This window comes from Enoplosus armatus, chromosome 13 (genome assembly GCF_043641665.1).
Source record: "Enoplosus armatus isolate fEnoArm2 chromosome 13, fEnoArm2.hap1, whole genome shotgun sequence".
Taxonomy (NCBI): domain Eukaryota; kingdom Metazoa; phylum Chordata; class Actinopteri; order Centrarchiformes; family Enoplosidae; genus Enoplosus; species Enoplosus armatus.
In genome coordinates, this window is record NC_092192.1 from 737460 (window position 1) to 756739 (window position 19280).

Here is a 19280-nt window from a genome sequence, read left to right on the forward strand (position 1 = left end):
CTGCTAACAACGGCTGCTGCTGCGGTTGTTTTCGTAACCCGGCAATGGTTCTCTGTCCCACTTCTTCTTCTTCTTCTGCTGCTGCTGCTGCTGCTGCTGCTGCTTCTTCTTCTTCTTCTTCTTCTTCGGTGTTGTGGTGGTAACGTTACCTCGGAGCGTTAGCTCCACCTGGTGAATGTTATGTTCATTTTTTTGTCATATTTCACACATTTCATTTGATTTAATTACATTTATGACTGTTATTTATGATCGTATATATTGCCTTTGCATAAATATTATATCCCATATCCTATTGAGCCTTTATTATTTACTACTGATTAATCTCTCCATTATTTTTTACAATGAATTGAATCAGAAGATAGTGACAGATGTCCTTCACTGTTTGTCCAACACGACGTCTTCAAATATCTTGTTTTGTCCGACAACAATCTAAAACCCAAAGATATCCAGATATTTGACTTTTGAGAGTAATTACACAAACACTGTTGACGCATGCCTATGACATCACCTACATAACTTATCCGACCCTGTAATAATGCATCATATGTTATTTGTTGGTTATATTTTGTATTATTAATCTGGATCTAAAATAACAAAAATAATTAAATTGATGAAATAAATGTAGTGGAGCAGAAATATGACGTAACAGAAAATGTAAACACTGTAAAGTACTTTATAACAGACTTCTCTACACTGTAAAATCACTTATTGCTGAATTGTATTTGTGGATTTACAGTAACAAGTTACAACAGTGCATGTAAACAGCTGCATGAGGGATAAGATGTGACTCCGCTTTACTAATCACAAAAAAACAACTGGAAATAAAGATCAACATGAAACTACATGAAAATTCAACTCAAAGGCAAAACTCATTCATTGTTACAATATATTTTGAATGAATTAGTGGAGAAATAAACAGGAATATTGGATCACAGCTAACATGCACACACACTGATCAATAACTGGCTCCAGTTCTTTAAACATGAAACAAACGTCAGCGAAACAAAGTGTGAAAGTCTCGTCCTGCGGAAACTTCATAACGTCAGAATCACAGAAATGTCAGTTTCCATCCTGATGCAGAACCCTGAAGACAGACACACAGCGACATCTTTGTTTTTATGCTACATCGTCCCCTTTCAAAATAAATTATTACTCTTATTTTGTAAAAAAAATCTTAACACAGAAAGAGATTTACACCTGAAATCAGAGGGGAGGAGCAGGTTTTGTGCTTTCCGTGCAATCAAGACAATTACAGTTGAGCTGGTATCCAGTCAGTTCTCTGCGTCAGACGGCATAGATTTAATATTCATAAACAACATCCAGTGCTTTGAGTCATATAGTGCAAAATACACATCGGGTTTCTGTCGGTTTTTGCATCAAACGGCAGTTCAGCTTCTTCTTTCTGCAGGTTTACAGTCATTTTCAACACAGCTCAGGGTCCAACCTGTTAATAATAATAATAATAATACATGATGCTCATGTGATGTAAATATCTCCTTTTTGATCTCTAACAGAAAACGTTTTGCAGGTTTGACACACTGTCGGTCAACAGTTTGGTTGTGGTGCTGAAATTTAAATGTAAGGCGTGTAAACAGACATGATCTGAATCAAAGACATGACGTTTACGACATTCAGCAGAGTACCGTGTCAGTTTTTTAACTGTTCATCTCAAGCTGCAACTATTGATGCACATTTGATTTATTTACACTACAAATGAAATATCAGGAGATCTATAATCTATAGTGAATAAATATAGTTGTGCTCAGGGTCCCTGATTAATACGACATCATCAGTATTTAACATTAAAACAGTTTGACTGCAGCTGATGAAATGAGACACAGTTTGAACATCTCAATGTAGACCAGCTGTCACAGTAAATGAATGTGAACACACAACAGACTGAAGCCTGCTCAGGTCAGTGTGTGGTCTGAAACACACAAACATCTGCATGGAGTTTGGTTTGGAGGCTAAAATGGAGGCAGACTCTGCTGTAATGGACCTGCTAACACAGCAGGTTTACATGGATGTAGTCCAGCAGGAGCCACAAGACTGTAGACCTGATCACGTGTCCTGCACTCAAAAACTTCATCAGCCAATCAAATCCTCTGCAGATGATTTAAAGAGCAACTTAACAGCAGCTGGTTCAACTCCTCACCTTGGTACCCTGTGACATCACTGGTGGGTGTGTTTACAGGTGCATCAGAGGGCAGAGACACTCAGGAGGTGAGTTACTCTAAAGATTTAAAGATGAAACTCAGCTGGCTGTGTTCGCAGGTGGGAAGCCAGAGAGGGATCACAAGATAAATAAGCATCAAAACGATGGCAGCACTAACTTAATTTAATTTCCCTGGTGTTGCCAATAAAGTCTGAGTACATCGTGAGGACGTTTACAAGAGATCAACTCTGTATCAGCGGAGTCCAGTCCAGACTCACAGTCTTTAATGACCACATGATCCACACAGTGACTGGAGCTTTCTGCCTGTTGTATTATTGTGTTATTTCTACTGTTTTACATACAAAGATATCTGCTGACAGTCTGAAAACTAAAGAAGTTCCTCTGAACATCATGTTGCCATGGATACCAGGTGTTCTGGATCATGGAGACCCCAGGGGGGACGGGCAGGTCTGAGAGACGAGTTTGAGTTGTCGTTGATTTACAGAGAAGCTAATGAATCACAAAGACACGTTGGAGGTTTCTGTGGTTATGTACAGCAGCCTGATGCTGGGAGCACAGAACCGATGGAACCAGCTGGTCTGGCATGTGACATCATCAGTCCAGTTACAGACTGCAGGTGGATCAGAGACCTGCTGGTGGAGAGGAGGTGACTCAGGTCTGTTTAGTGACACCTGAAGTTGCTCGATGTCCTCTCAGATCCATGTTCATCATTTATGTTACAATCTATTTATAATTCTGTCATTTCATTATGTTTTTCTATTCTGTAACACCACATCTACTTCCTGTCCGTCCTGAAGAGGGACCCCTCCTCTGCTGCTCTTCCTGAGCTCTCTGAACATGCTTCCCCTTGAGGTAATGATTTGTGATGTTGGACTATAGAAATAAAATGGACTTGACCTCAGATGCCGTCAGCAGAGTGAAGGACTGTCGGTGACTACAGAGCTGTAAGAATCTGATCACATGTCAGCTGAGAACTTGAGTCACCACCTGGAGGTTTTATGCCTCCACCAACCAGTCAGGTCTCCAACCACGTCAGTCCAGACTCAGACAACATCTGCAGTGAAGACTTGAAGGAACTGAATTAAAGATATAAAGTGTATTTCTTGTCTAAATGTAAGTTATGACCATATTGATGATACGTATGTTTGACTCCAGTGAATATACATAGTTGAAGTGATCGATGAAGGATTATCATAGATGTGTGAACAGGAACACTTGTCCTTGATTACTGTGTGAAGATGGATTCTTCCAGAGTGTGAAGCGTCTCTATGAGCTGCAGCTGAAACTCAGCGTCACCGTTAGCTCGGCGCTCCGACGCCTTGTTTACGGTCACGTGACTCAGAATGAGGCAGGAAGTGACAGGCAGGACGGACGAGACGGGGGACAGCCGGACTGTGTCACTGAGTCGTCACAGTCAACATGTGTGTGACATCTGGAGTCGTCCAATTCATTCTTAAATTATGGATAAAAACACATTTTGAGGTCACAGTGACCTTTGACCTCCAAAGTCTGATCAGTTCATCCTTCGGTCCAAGTGGACGTTTGAGCCAAATTTGAAGAAATTCCTTTGTGAGATATTAAGTTCACCAGAATGGGACGGCCTAATGACAGTGGGAAGGTAACCAAGGTAACCCAGGTAACCCAGGTAACCACACATGAATAAAGGTGTTGGTGTATATGGGCGTGTTTTCACCAAATCAAAATATTACAGAACACAGGAGAGCTGAGCTGCCAGCAGACAGCGATGACATCACCCTGATGACATCACTATGACATCATCACAGTTATTGTTTTTACAGGCTGAGACTGTGTGTGTGTGTGTGTGTGTGTGTGTGTGTCGACATGCACAGTCTTGCAGGTCTGATTTCCTCTGAGGTTTCTGCAGCAGTGAAGGACAAATGTTGAAGTGTCCATCAGTGTCTTCACATTGATGTCCTCCTCCTCTTCCTCCTCCTCCCCCTCTCCCTCCCCCTCCTCTCCCTCCTCCTCCCCCTCTTCCTCATCCTCCCCCTCTACCTCCTCCTCCTCTCCCTCATCCTCCTCCCCCTCTTCCTCATCCTACTCCTCCTCTTCCTCCTCCTCTGTGTGGAGGCTGATGTTTGTCTGGACCTCCTTGTCGATATTCTGGAAAATGAAACATGAGAGAAGAGAACAATAAAAAGATTAAAAACTAAATCTGAACTATGACAAAAAGCTTTTCCCTCAGCTTTCAGTTTTCTTCCAGTAAGTTGTCATTTAAATGTCACCTGGTCTGAAACAGTTCAGTGGAGCTGAGGAGGCGGTCTGAGGTCTGAGGGTCAGTTCACATCACCAGTAGAGAAGCTAAAACATCAGGATGTGCAGACGGAGCACTGGACTCACAGTGAGGAGAATCGGAGATTTCAGAATAAAGTTGTAATATTTTCAGAATAAAGTGGAGACTTTAATAGTCTGTCGCAGTCTGTCTTTATGTGATAAGTTATATCTTTCACCAATAAGCATCTTTTTTGTCAGAGGAAATGAAAGCAGCTCTGTGACGTTCGAGTCAGTCACCAGATTTGTTTTGAAGCAGCAGCTGGAGTCCAGCAGGGACCTGGTCTTCTTCAGACAGCTGTCCAGTCCAGTCGTGGCATCAGGAAGTGATTAAAGCTCAGAGGGCTGGAGATGATGCCGGAGTCTACCTGTCCTACAGGATCAGACCCGGACCACCTGACAGACTCCTGACCCTGAAGTTTAGGGGAGTGGCCGTGTGCCGCTCTTCATCCAAAACCTGAAACTAACTGTTTGAAAGCACTTCTCATCCATGCAGGATGATGAGGATGTGAACTTCATCATCTCTGAGCTTCAGTGGGAAGCTTCCAGGAGGAGTGGAGGAAAAGCCTCAGGTGACGTTCTGGCTCAGTTTTAGTTTTCACCATTTAAACAGATTCTTCAACATCACATACGACACGAGCACGAGAGAGCACTCACCTCCCACTGCCGTCCTCACAGCTCAGTGTCCCTGCTGCAGGCAGACACCAGAACCACAGTCAGAAACACATAAAACAAGACTGCTTGACATCCAACAATAAAATGCTCCCTCTCTGACTCTAAAGCACTGGCCTGTATGAAAGGTGGCACACTGACTGGAGTGTGCATGTAAACACAGTCACAAAGAACATGTCAAAGAAGTTCATGCTGAACTTCCTACAAGACGTATTAGACGCACTGCAAGGCGACATCCTGCTTGCTGATTGGCTGTCATTTATAAATAAAACTGAACTGAATTGAACAGAAACACAGACTCTCTCCATATAAACAGACTTACTGCCGCAGAGTGACTCGTCTTGTCGAAACGAAACTTGATGTTGGATCTGGGAGAGTTTTTATTTTTCATCTCTGAAAGAGGAAACAAGTGTGACACAACAGGAGGCAACAAACGTCATCGAAGTCAAATAAACACAAACACGTGAGTGGGGCGGACATGTTGAATGTGACCGAAGAGCGTGTGAAAGGTCAGACTGTGTTACACAGGAAACTCAAAAGGTGTCAACAGGTGTTAATTAATTATTATGAATTATTAATAAATTCCCACTCCTTGCTCAGGTTTTGCACTATAACATGCACACAGCTCGCCCTCTCTCTCTCTCTGCTGAGCACATCTGTGTATTGATAAACCTTTCGTCTGGATGCACATGAGAAAAGTCCCTGGTGATTATTTTTAGTCTCTGTTCTGTTGTTAAACGTTCTGCACAGAACATCACACGTTCTTTCATATGGACATAAACACAATTCTAAATCAGGTGTCCTGTAATTTAAATATGTCACTTGTTATATATTTCTGTGTGGATGCAGCAGGACGTTATACTGAACCTGTGGGGCTGCGACAGACGGTGAGCGGACTTGAACTCTGACCTTCTACCATGGCAGCCTGGGCGAGCTAAAGACAGAGAGAGAGAAGACAGATTACTAATATTACTAATATTACTATTACAATGTGTACTGCGTCCTTAAAGATAACTGTTTTAGTTTGTTCCTCCACAGCAGAATGAAATTAAATGAATGAATGTACCTTTATTTACCTCAGTGGCACGAGAAGCAGGCCTGTATTTGGGACAGGCTTTTATTTCTACTTCCTCAGTTAATACAAACTCAGAACTCCCTCTGTGTTTATCTGCTGACTTGATAAATTCAGTATAATGTGTATTTCATTCTCCTGTTTCGGTTTTTCCCAATCGATGTAAAGCTGCTGCAACTCAACACTTTCAGCTGACTTTTCACATTAAAAGTCTTCCAGTCTGCCCATTATTGATGGGCTTTTAAGGTGGAAATCTACAGAAAAGTCTTGAGTTTAACTGACAGCAGTTCCGGAAAAACTGGGATTTACCCTCTTCTACTCTTCTAGCGCCACCATCAGGACAAACTGGGGCAAAATCACATGAAATCAATATTACTATTAATTGCCACATTTACGTCAGTAACGATTAACAAACAATATCTATCCTCTGTTGTTCGTATTGATCATCTCGACTGAACAATGAACTCAAAATCCTAACTTATAACCAATATTTCTGTTCTGTTCAGTGTCTGGCTGTCTGTATTTGTTGCTGTCTTTTCAGGTGCATCAGAGTGTCGGTGGCAGCCTGTTTTACAGGATTGCTTCCTGTATGAAGGAGTGAATCTATCGAACTCAATGACATGACTGAATATAGGTCCATTAGAGAGTTTCACTATGTTTTCGACAAACTGGCCAGCCGGAGGACAAACTTTACAGTTTTACCGTCAGACTCTAAGACCAGATAAATCATCGGGATGATCGTTCATGTTGTGGCTGTAATCGTCTCACCAGGTGTGTGTCGTCAGCAGGGATGCTGAAGCTGCAGGTGCTGGATGTCGATCTGGAAATCTTACTGCTCTCCTTCTTCATGTGAGTCCTGCAGATGACAAAGAAGACATCTTAGTGCCACAGTGCTGTTTTCTCATCTTTCCTGCTGTTGATTTACTGGATTTGTGTTTTGTGTTTCCGCTGTCTCACTGCTTCCTTTATTCCTTTGATAAGACGTCACACACACACCTGTCCCGTTGTCCCGCCTCTGGTGAGCTGGGATTGGACGGCAGCTCTGACCTCACCTCCAGCGTCGGGTGGCAGCTGTCGAAGCTCCTCTGCTCACTGAGGAGACTGAAGACGAAAGTGTTCAAGAATCACAGGCAGTGAAATTACTAAACTAGCTTAGCATAAAGACTGGGAGCAGGGGGAAACTGTTAGCCTAGCCCTAACAAAACACCGCCTCCAAACCTGTCTGATTTACAGGTTGGATGTTGTTTATTGGACAGGTGTAGAACTGTGAATGTAACAGGAGACGTTGTGGTTTCAAAATAAAACGTTACCTCCTCTGGTTGTGTTTCTCCGTTTGGCTGTCGACGCTCAGCAGACGAGGAAAGAGTCCTGACCGCCTCTTCACAGGAGATTTCATATTACACTGACATCAAACACAGAAAACACAGAGAAACTGTAGCGTCACTGTAGTAAACTTTATCACAGGACTGATTATTACGGAAGAGGATTATGTGTGAAATATATTTTTCACATGAAGTAAAAGCAATAAATCAAAAGGAAAAAGAGACATAAATAAATAACAACAGTACATAATAGCAGTCCTCATCAGTGACCTTTGACCTCTGCTCACCTCAGCACTGATGTGTGCCAGACCCCCCCCACTCAGACTGGTGGGCAGACCTGCCCCGCCCCGCGACATGGTCTCCATGGAGACGCTCCGCCCTCGCATCGCCCTCTGACAGGGACGAGAGAGACAGAGGGAGGAGGGATTACAATCAGAATCATATTACAGTCACTAATTCAGTATTATTCTGTTACTCTGTCAGTTCGATGGAGGGTTAATATCAGACTGGTCTCTGTGTTCAGAGTATATATATAATATATAATACATAATGTAATATATATGCATTTATATATTTACATAAGTAAAATGTTGAAATGAAACACACACACACACACACACACCTTAATGGACTCCAGCAGACCTCCGTGGGCGTGTCCGTTCTCACCTCTCCCCTCCTCCTCTAGACCTGATGTCAATCCCAGCATGCTCTGGGAGCGTCTCTGCAGGTCATCATGGAGGCTGTCCAGCAGGGCGGCCCGGGTACGCTCCTACACACACACACACACACACACACACACACACACACACGCACACGCACACGCACACACACACACACACACACACACACACACGCACACACACACACACACACACGCACACACACACACACACACACACACACACACATACACACACACAGGTGTATCAGCTGTGATCCAGGAGCAGCATGTAGATAGAAAACAACAGGGGACCCAACATCGAGCCCTGTGGAACACTGCAACACTACATCTACTCGATTACTGTACTCAAGAACAACTATGAAGTGTTTGTACTTCACAACGTATTCTCTAAACAAATTCCCAAATCTCTTAACTTAAAGTAAATTTGAGGCCATAAATCAAGAGATTTAAGTAGAGCTGGGACGTGTGTAAAACAGCATTTTAAGGTTTATTATAGATGTGTGTGAGTGATTGGATTAGACATATGTTTGCAACCTATTCCAGACTGAAACACTACTGTTGTTATTCAATATAGATCTCAGTTGATGATGAAGTGAAGTGTTTTCAGGTGTTCTTACCTCCAGTCGGGAGAAGCGGTCGCTCTTGTAGCAGGCCAGCTCTGCGTTGATGAGTTTAGTGAGAAGAAACTCTCTGAACTCTGGACCCTGAACACACAAAGGATATCAGCTGTACACTACACAAGTATTTCCTGACTGCCCTGTTCTGTATCACACTCCTCTTCCTCTCACCTTCTTAAAAACAGCTGGATGTGGGAGGGGCGGGCCAAACGGAGGTACGTCTTCTCGTGCTGTGACGGACACCTGTCAATCACAACAGTTTCTACTGTCACTGACAAGAACAGCATCACTGCTTTTCTCAATCTTTTAGTGACACATTAAAGTTAACTGCTTTGTTATTAACTATAGAAGTTCAACTGACTGGACGGACATTGACTGTTGACTGTTGAATCATCAGAACAAAAGTTCAACAACTGTGTTAGAAAACATCTGCTTCGTTGATGAAAAGTCAAAGAAGCCTGTGGACATAAGAATCGAAGGAGAGAAGTCAACTGGAACTCCCAGGGTGCATTTCAACAAGAAACATCCAATCACAGAGCTAAGAATTCTGTCACGTGAGTTGTTAATGTTGGGCGGAAACAATCTGCAGTTCAAATTAATTCAGTTTTAGATTTCACTTACACAACAGTACAATACAGTAACCACGGTGCTGAGGTCTGATCTCAAATTCAACAACCAAGCGTTTTGAATTAACTAGCACTCTTCTTCTCCACAATAATGGCAGCCGAGGCTCATGGGTATTGTAGTATTTAGAGCCATCCACCAAACTGACAGAAATCACCTGATTTGTCGAAGTGTAAATAATTCAGACAGCTGGTCAGAACATAAACCTGTTTGAACCTGAGTTTCTGTGTTCAAAATGAGGAGATTGTTTAAAAATGGGAAATGGGAAAACAGGACGTGAAAAAAAACAGCGGCTCCTAAAACTATGATGTCAGTTTTTTCTATACAACGCAGCAAAAAGCAAAAGACAAACCAAAGAGACAAACAAAGCTGCATTCGCATCAGTTTCAAACTGCTCTGCTGGAGGGAACTTGTATATTTAGATTGATGCAGATTCAGTTTGCTTCAGAATATTTACTTTACAAAGTCAAAGTAAATCAACAGTAAATATTTTAAATATTTCCTAACATGCTAAAGTTAGCAAACACTCTACAAACCTGTTAAACAGTAAGCGTCACATATTTGTGCTCAGCTGTACCTTGTAGGAGGTGTTGTTGGAGCAGGGCTCCTCCACCTGCACCACGATGAAGGCGTGCAGGAAGTTGGAGGCGATCATGTCCGGGACAAAAGGCGTGGCCTCTTCCTGGAACACCAGCGCCACGATGTCATTTCCTATGTGACGTTTCCTCTGAAGCTGAAGGAGAACCTCGTTGACTTGAGTTGTTACAATGTGACGCTGTCACGCTGCTTTATGTTGTAATCATCTCGTCATGCTGAGTCATGTTGAGTCATGTTGAGTCATGCTGAGTCATGTTGAGTCATGCTGAGTCATGCTGAGTCATGTTGAGTCATGTTGTGTTATGCTGACTCATGCTGTGTCATGTTGTGTCATGCTGAGTCATGTTGAGTCATGCTGAGTCATGTTGAGTCATGTTGAGTCATGCTGAGTCATGTTGAGTCATGCTGAGTCATGTTGCGTCATGCTGAGTCATGTTGAGTCATGTTGTGTTATGCTGAGTCATGTTGCGTCATGTTGAGTCATGTTGTGTTATGCTGACTTATTTTGTGTTATGCTGAGTCATGTTGCGTCATGTTGAGTCATGTTGTGTTATGCTGACTCATGCTGAGTCATGTTGCGCCATGTTGAGTCATGTTGTGTTATGCTGAGTCATGTTGCGTCATGTTGAGTCATGTTGTGTTATGCTGAGTCATGTTGGGTCATGCTGAGTCATGTTGTGTTATGCTGACTCATGCTGACTCATGTTGCATCATGTTAAGTCATGTTGTGTTATGCTGAGTCATGTTGTGTCATGTTGCGTCATGTTGTGTTATGCAGACTCATGTTGACTCATGCTGAGTCATGTTGTGTCATGCTGAGTCATGTTGAGTCATGTTGTCTTATGCTGAGTCATGTTGTGTTATGCTGAGTCATGTTGCGTCATGTTGTATTATGCTGACTCATGCTGAGCTATTTTGTGTTATGCTGAGTCATGTTGCGTCATGTTGAGTCACGTTGTGTTATGCTGACTCATGCTGAGTCATGTTGCGTCATGCTGAGTCATGTTGCATCATGCTGTTGCTGTTTGATGCTGGTCTGAGTGGTCTACCTGCTGTGTGTCTCCCTCAGTGAAGGGCAGCTTGGTGGAGACGTGGAACATGATCTCCTGCTGTCTGTGGACGGTGTAGATGGACTGGGAACCCGTCTGACCGTGGGACACATCCAGACCGCCCCGAAACCTGCACAGAGAGAACAGGGACAGTTTGGATTTACCTACCCCTTATTCACCTTTTTTAGTTTCAGTCAGTTCTGAGAGTCTTTCTGTTGTCTTCTTCCTGATCTTGAGGACAGAATATTTGCAAACCCTCTACAGACACAGCAACTTATTAACATGTTGTGTTATGCTGAGTCATGTTGGGTCATGCTGAGTCATGTTGTGTCATGTTGCGTCATGTTGAGTCTTGTTGTGTTATGCTGAGTCATGTTGCGTCATCTTGAGTCATGTTGTGTTATGCAGACTCATGCTGAGTCATGTTGCGTCATGTTGCGTCATGTTGTGTTATGCTGACTCAAGCTGAGTCATGTTGTGCTATGCTGACACAGCAACTTATTAACAAGGGTTATCGACCACCTTTCTTCTTTCTTTCATTTAAATCAATTACGTTAGTTTAGTTTTTTTTATTATTCATTATTTGACATTTTGTATTGTGTCACATGTAAAGAGATGTGCTCTCCGTGTTCTATAATAAAAATATAATGTTATAAATAAAACAAGAATAAAAATTATAACCATAAACGTTTTGCTGCTGCTCCTCACCCCCTGAAGTCCTGCAGCTCCACTGTGTCTCCCAGTAGCTGCAGGAACGTGGTGAAGGCTGGCGTCTCCTCGTTGTTCCTGAACAGCTCCTCCTCAGACACCTGGTGGACAGGTGACAACACCATCAGACTCACAACATCCAACCACAACACGTTCACATCCGTCACACGTGATCCAAACCATTGGGAGGCAAACAAATCATTGTGATTTTACAAAAGAATTAGGACAAATTTGAATATGATGTCAAAATTATCATCAAATGCACATTAAATTATACTTGGCCGGCATTTTGTAGAAGAGATGCAATAAGCCGTCTTCACAGCAGACATTTTGAATCATCATAGCAGAGAAAGCACAGGTGTAATCAATAAGCTTAAAGATGCAGCACTCTACTGTTGCTATCTTCACTGTCTTTAACCTTAACTGAATGTCTGCATGCGGATCAGTATGGAAGTCTGGCTTTTAAGGACTGGAAAGGAACTCTGAGTGTAAACCTGCGCAGCTCGCATGCTAGCATTAGCTAGCACCTCTTTACAAATCACACACTGAAGCAGCAGACGATACTCACTTGAGCTAGAACAAGCAAATACAGGTGGGGAGGAATCGTTTATGTTATTAGTTCCACCTGTTTGAGGTCAAAGTGTCAAAATGTTCACAGAGAAATCTGTTGAATCGGTCAAAACATCTCAGACAGTCAGTTGGTACCTGTCCAAAGCTCTGGTAAATTACTCCAAACTTGAAGGTGTTGTTGACCTCGTGCTCGTCGTAGTTTACTATCAGCTGAGACGCCTGATGACAGACAGACAGACAGACAGACAGACGGAGAGATACAGACAGAGAGAGACAGACAGGTATGATAAAGTCAGTGTAAAGGATGTCTTCTGTCTTTCAGTTGAAAACATGGTGAGGTGGTGCAGTAGGTCTCACCTTCGGGTAGAGGACGGGGCTGAAGCGCAGACCTGCTGCTTCATCACACAGCAGCTTCAGGAGGAACAACACACTCACAATAAACACACACAATCACAAACACAAAGAAAGACGTCTGAACTCATTTTACAGCTGCAACAGAGTCAACGACTGAAGCTCGCGGTCCTCACTTCTCTAAACGGCCGTTTGAAGGCACCACAAGTACAAGTGTGTGTGTAAGTGTGTGTGTGTAAGTGTGTGTGTGAGTGTGTGTGTGTGTGTGTGTGTGTGAGAGTGTGTGTGTGTGTGTGAGTGTAAGTGTGTGTGTGTGAGTGTGTGAGTGTGTGTGTGTAAGTGTGAGTGTGTGAGTGCACCTTGGCGAGCTCTGGTACACTGGGGATGTCAGGCAGCTCTGTCAGAGACAATCTGTGATAGACGCTTTTCACCCGAGACCTGAACGGACAGAAGAGACAAACCTCAGAGACAGCAGAGTCCTGAACCTGGTCCAGAACCCGACGGGTAACCTGCAAAAAAAGGCTTAAAGCAGGTCCAAAGACTCAACTTTCAGTGTTACAGCTGAGAGTGAATGAGATGCAGGCGGGCAGCCAGCGTAGCTTCAATCCTTTATTTGAAGTATTTTTTGGGCACTTTATTAGGTCGTCGAGAGAAGTGAAGAGAGACAGGAAACGTGATGTGGTGGTTAGACGGTGTGCACCTTCGCCACGAGACCAGCAGAAGCCCCAGTTTTATGAATCAGTGAGAAATGCAAATGTCCGTCTCTAAGCAAAGGTCTCACAGTGGAAACACAGTAGGTCAGGTACTGTTAAATCTCGCTGTGACCACGGTCCCCACATCGTTCTAGCAGGACATCAATTACACTTCATTTTGGAGAGTTGTGAAGATGTTGGTGCCACTTTGCTGCGAGTAGGATTGTTGGGGTTCATAATAACATGAAGGATGGCTGAATTCCATGTGGCTGCTCCAGTTTCAGCCTCTTATTATTGTGTGAAGCGTACATCTACTCAAGTACTGTACTGTCCTCCACGATACACACTGCACGTACTCCAAATATATATAAATATATAACCTGAAACCTGAAACATGACACATACCTGATGATAACATGGAGGGACTCCTGATCCTTCTCCTCTTCATGTCTCACAGACAGCAGCAGGTTTCCAAGACTGCTGGACGAGCAAGAGAAGTTTAAATGCTCCTGAGAGAGAGAGAGACAGACAGACAGACAGACAGAGACAGACAGAGACAGACAGAGACACAGACAGAGACACAGACAGACAGACAGAGACACAGACAGACAGACAGAGACAGACAGAGACAGACAGAAACACAGACAGACAGACAGACAGAGACACAGACAGACAGACAGAGACAGACAGAGACACAGACAGACAGACAGGCAGACAGAGACAGACAGAGACACAGACAGACAGACAGAGACAGACAGAGACACAGACAGACAGACAGAGACACAGACACAGACAGAGACACAGACAGACAGACAGACAGAGACACAGACACAGAGACACAGACAGACAGATAGACAGACACAGAGACACAGACAGACAGACAGAGACACAGAGACACAGAGACACAGACAGACAGACAGACACAGAGACACCGACAGACAGACAGGCAGACAGAGACAAGCAGAGACACAGACAGACAGACAGAGACACAGACAGGCAGACAGAGACCGACAGAGACACAGACAGACAGACAGGCAGACAGAGACAGACAGAGACACAGACAGACAGACAGACAGACAGACAGACAGAGACACAGACAGAGACACAGACAGACAGACAGACAGAGACACAGACAGAGACACAGACAGACAGACAGACAGACAGACAGACAGACAGAGAGAGACACAGACAGACAGACAGACAGACAGAGACACAGACAGACAGACAGACAGACAGACAGGCAGACAGAGACAGACAGGCAGACAGAGACAGACAGAGACACAGACAGACAGACAGACAGAGACACAGACAGACAGACAGACAGAGAGAGACACAGACAGACAGACAGAGACACAGACAGACAGACAGACAGAGAGAGAGACAGACAGACAGCTGGTTTTCATCAGATCATTAAACAGAAGACTTTTGACTGAATAACTGTGTTGAAAACTTGACAAATAGTCATAATGTCCTCAGTAGTGTGTTCATCTAGTTCACCAATCAGAGCTCAAGATATATCAACCTGCAGGTAACCATAGCAACAGATGCTGGTGGTGACAGTAACCTGACTCACCCTGCCCAAGAAGTGCTTCCTGTACGCCCGTGCAGAATCGTTGATCTCCTCCAGTCGGTACCCATAATCCCCTGGGGGGGTGTCTTCCTCCTGTCTTCCTCCCAATCCTCCCCCCTCCTCCTCCTCCTCCCCCTTGATCTCCAGGGAGGTGGGAGGAGGCGCAGGAGGAGGAGGAGCCTCGGGATCCTCGATCCAGTAACCTCCGAACTCAGGGAGGATGACCTGAGGGTACGGCCCCCCCCTCTCCAACACCTGCAACACACACACAAACACACACACACACACACACACACACACAGAAACATCAAACATCAAGGTGAGATCTTATTTAACGTCATCAGCTGTGACTTTAGATTGATTTCATCTTGACATCACATCTGAAGGATGGAAAGTTTTACAGTCTAAAACATCTAAAAATCAACGGACACTCAAGCAGGTGAGGATCTCAGTGGGATTCTTCCACTGGATTTTGGATTATTGCAGAAAATAAACTTTGATTCTTAAACGTTTTGTTCAGCAAGATAATCTTCACTGGTGTCGTTCGGCTCATGTGTTTCGGATGCAGATTATGAGTTCTGTGTTTAGAAGAAACAGATGTGTTGACGTTCGGTCTCACCTCCTCGATCCTCGGGTAAGGGATGTAGTCGTCCTGAAAGAGACGGACAGAGAGGTTACACACATGACACAATATACCTGGACACACACACACACACACACACACAGGTGAATAAAGTGCCCAAGTGATGATGCTGAACATGACAGATGGTACTGTATGAGTTTTAGTTCGACCAATCACAATCAATCATCAATCAGTTGTTTGTCCAATGGGTAACTGACTGCGTTGTTTATGAGACACCGACATGTTTCTGTCAGGGGCCAGACTAAGACTCCTGGAGCCAGACCTGGTTCGGGAGCTCGTTGGAAAGCGCCTGGTGGCCGGGTCTAAGCTGAACCGACACTGTGTGTTTTTATTGATCTTGTTCGTTGTGTTAACTCATGCTACACGTTTTGATCCTGAACCTGCAGCTTCTCTGTTCACAATGTACGGATCAACTGAGCGGCCACGATGTGGAGTAAAACGGAGCGTGGGGTAGAAAGGAGTCTGAGGTTGGCAGGTCTATTGGCGCGGCGTCAGCAGTAATGACGACGTTGTACGGGACAGTTGTGGTGAAGACCAGTTGATCTACGTTCACAAGCTTTGGGAGGTGACTGAAAGAATGAGACCACAGATATAACCGGCTGAAATGAGTTTCCTTCATAGGAGACAGGGTAGCTAGCTCAGACGTCCGGAGGGAGCTTGGAGCCGCTTGAACGGAGCCAACTGAGGTGGTTCGGGCATCTGATTCGGATTAGGAAGTCCTACAAGACCCCGGGCTGGACCCAGAACACGCTGGAGAGATTATATATCTCATTTGGCTTGAGAACACAGCAGGAGGAGCTGGAAAAGGTTGCTGGTGAGAGGGGCATCTGGATCCGGCCATTGATGAGTCCAGGTCCAAGATTTTACCTCAACAAGTCCAAAGTCACAAAATGGATCTTTCATTAATGTTTTAAAATGCTCTCAATAGAAAATAGACGTTGTGGTTTCACTGTTAAGATGTGTCGTTACATTCAAGGTGGACCAGAGACCGGACAGCACAGTGAGCGCAGAGACACCGGCTACGTGAACAAATGAATGAGATGAAGCAATAAAAAGTGGGAGTGGATGGATATGAGGACAGACGGATGGACAGACGTGCCTTCTGTCTCTGAGGGATTGTCTTCATCTCGGCAGCTTCTGGGACCTGCTGCATCAGAGTCAGGAAGAGAGGACAGCATTAAGATTGTCTGTGGCTCTCAGCTCCAAGTCTATTGGTTCCTACTGAAGAATGACCTCACAAATACACAGTTTTTATTTATTTACAGCTCAGGAAAATAGTGCATTTGTTGGGAACTATTTTCAGCGGCGGATGAATCCACATTTGGTGCTCTGGTGAGTATTTGGGGCAGCAGGATGGTGTGTGTGGGACTGAGTCACAATAAACTAGTGTGTGTGTTCATGGTAACATGACCAGACTGATCCTCTAACTGCTTGTAAAGCTGCTTATCTATCGCTTCTTTTAAAATGATCAATAACTGTCAGTACACTTTGAGCATTTGGGCATTCAGACGTGGCTGTAACACACGAACATGAATCAGCACACAGCAGACAACACAGCTCCAGCTCCGTTTAAACTAAGTCAAAAATATAACTGCGGTTTGAAAACCTGGGGAGCCTGAAGAAATACTGTGTGATGTTTCGGTCTTTCTAGGTATTAAAGCACCCCGTGAATACATTAGTAGTGCTGGCTCTGTTTCACCTGCGCCCTCATTTCATTCAGCTTGAAGCTTCATGAATATTGAATTAATTCAGCTTCTGTTGTTTGTCAGAGGAGGAGAAACTTCTCACAGTGGATTAATAAAACATTACATTTTACAGAAAACGTAGAAATAATTTGTTCCATTATTTATTAAAACACACACACTGTGGTTATCTTAACAGCAGGATTCAGCTCTTACCTCCATCCTGTCCATCATGTCAAAGAAATGAGCCGACTGGAGACAGAGGGACATGTGAGTTAATGTTGAAAGTGTCAGTATACCTGTATATCTGTCTTTATGAGGACCAGTTTGAGTTTTAACCTGGAAAATGAGGATGTTTTACTCACTTCTGTTTGAGGGTTAAGTCTTGGCTTTAAGTTAGAATTAGATTAACATGAGTTCTCATATAAAAGCTGGTATTCACATTACAGCCAGCAGCAAGAACAAATACTAGTCCCTTCTACTTGTTAAGCTACTGTCAATAAAACTCAACACTTCCTGCAGATGTTTCGCAATAAAACCATACCAGAAAAGGGAGGGATGATTATTTTTATTTTCCGCCTTCTATATTTAGATAAAAGAAGAGATTTCAATTTCACAAAAAGATCATAAACAGAGAACATATTATATGGATTACATGTACTGTTATATCTATATACCTGCATTTATGAATATGGAATTTAACAAATAAAATAAAAAGATTAGTAATACACAGTTGATAATTAAAATGTGTGTTATCACCAAGGATGTCAAACAGTACATGCTTCTAAAATAAAAATAAAATAAATAAATAAAATATCTTTTCTGATTTTCTTAAAAATACTGTAGATCTAAATGAGCTGCAGGGAGGCTTTTAATGTGAAACATCTGCGCAGGAAGCGCTGAGTGTCACTGACGGAACTGGAAACAAGAAGTGAATGAGAACAGTGTTGCTGTTTAACGGAGGAAGTGTTTTGAGCAAAGTGAGTATGACGTGACTCTGTTGTACTGAAGGAGTTAAAGCTGTGGAAACGGACATTATACTGAAATGATCCAGAAAACATGAAGGAAGCAAATTACTGTAAAACAGGAGCAGATCAGAAAACAGGGAGGCTTCTTACTAAAATATCATCAAATACACTTTTAAAACAGGGACATTAGAAATAAAGGTCTGTCACTAATACAAGCCTGTTTCAAATTAAAGGCCTGGCTCTCTCTGCAGTCCAGATAAATAAAGGAGAATGTCTGTCAGTGAGGGTCCTCAAAAGCACAGATGGACAGAAGTGTGTGTGTGTTACCTTCATGGTGGGGGGTGCAGTGCGCGGGGGAGAGGGGGGGCAGTCTGAGGTGGGAACATTGGAGACGGTCAGGAGCTCCTGTTTGCTGAAAATAAAAATAACAACAATCAATAATCAGTTATTCAAATTAGACTTCACCTGTGAGACTCGATGATGGTGTTGGATTCACTCATGGGGGTGAAAGTAAATCCACGTCCAGGTCTCCGGTGGACTGAGAGTCTAAAACGGAGGAAGCTATTGTAGCTTATTAGCTGTGTGTCACCGTCCAGTTTTAATGAACAGAAGAGACCTGGTTTACACACGGTTATGAAACATGATGCCAATACAGCTTTAGCAAACAGGCTAACAGGCTGACTGACAAATAGAAAACTAGCTAGCGTGGACAGTTGTTTCCATCTTTATTGAGTGAAATGATGAAAAATCCTGAGAACTAAATGTCACAGTTCAGAGAAAATAGAAGCTCAGAGACGTTGTGACTGACGAACACTAGCATGTTCTGTGCTGACTAGTGTGTTAGCTGTTAGCTCGTCAGCTACACTAGCGCCCCAACTAGCCCCGTGAGGAGCCGCTACGCCACCAAGACTCAAATATTTCACAATGACGCCTAAATCAATTTTGCTGTGTCACTTCCTGGTGTGACCAGACCTTTAACCCACAGATTAGATT

At 43.5% G+C, this 19280-nt stretch overlaps 1 protein-coding gene across 1 annotated transcript; it reads right to left on the bottom strand.

Annotated features, from left to right (window-relative positions):
• Nucleotides 1-3: 3 nt before the first annotated feature.
• Nucleotides 4-18787, bottom strand: LOC139295397 (rap1 GTPase-activating protein 2-like). The gene is made up of 25 exons (XM_070917591.1): nucleotides 18753-18787; nucleotides 18615-18699; nucleotides 17536-17571; nucleotides 16737-16784; nucleotides 15614-15646; nucleotides 14998-15249; nucleotides 13830-13933; nucleotides 13092-13170; nucleotides 12739-12792; nucleotides 12517-12600; nucleotides 11812-11912; nucleotides 11104-11233; nucleotides 10035-10190; nucleotides 9005-9076; nucleotides 8834-8920; nucleotides 8157-8303; nucleotides 7822-7926; nucleotides 7523-7614; nucleotides 7209-7313; nucleotides 6981-7068; nucleotides 6008-6074; nucleotides 5126-5159; nucleotides 4239-4300; nucleotides 4103-4188; nucleotides 4-168 (listed from the first exon to the last, which is right to left on the bottom strand). The coding sequence occupies exons 1-25, from the start codon at nucleotides 18785-18787 to the stop codon at nucleotides 4-6; spliced, it is 2307 nt and encodes a 768-aa protein (XP_070773692.1).
• Nucleotides 18788-19280: the final 493 nt, after the last annotated feature.

Bases quoted from the DNA above. Each gene is read 5' to 3' on its own strand.
- LOC139295397 (XM_070917591.1), bottom strand. From the start codon at position 18,787: ATGAGTGAATCCAACACCATCATCGAGTCTCACAG. The intron at 13,171-13,829 runs GTATGTGTCATG...CTGTCCGTTCAG, and splicing joins TCCCTCCATGTTATCATCAG to GTCTCGGGTGAAAAGCGTCT. The intron at 8,304-8,833 runs GTAAGAACACCT...GTGTGTGTGTAG, and splicing joins ACCGCTTCTCCCGACTGGAG to GAGCGTACCCGGGCCGCCCT.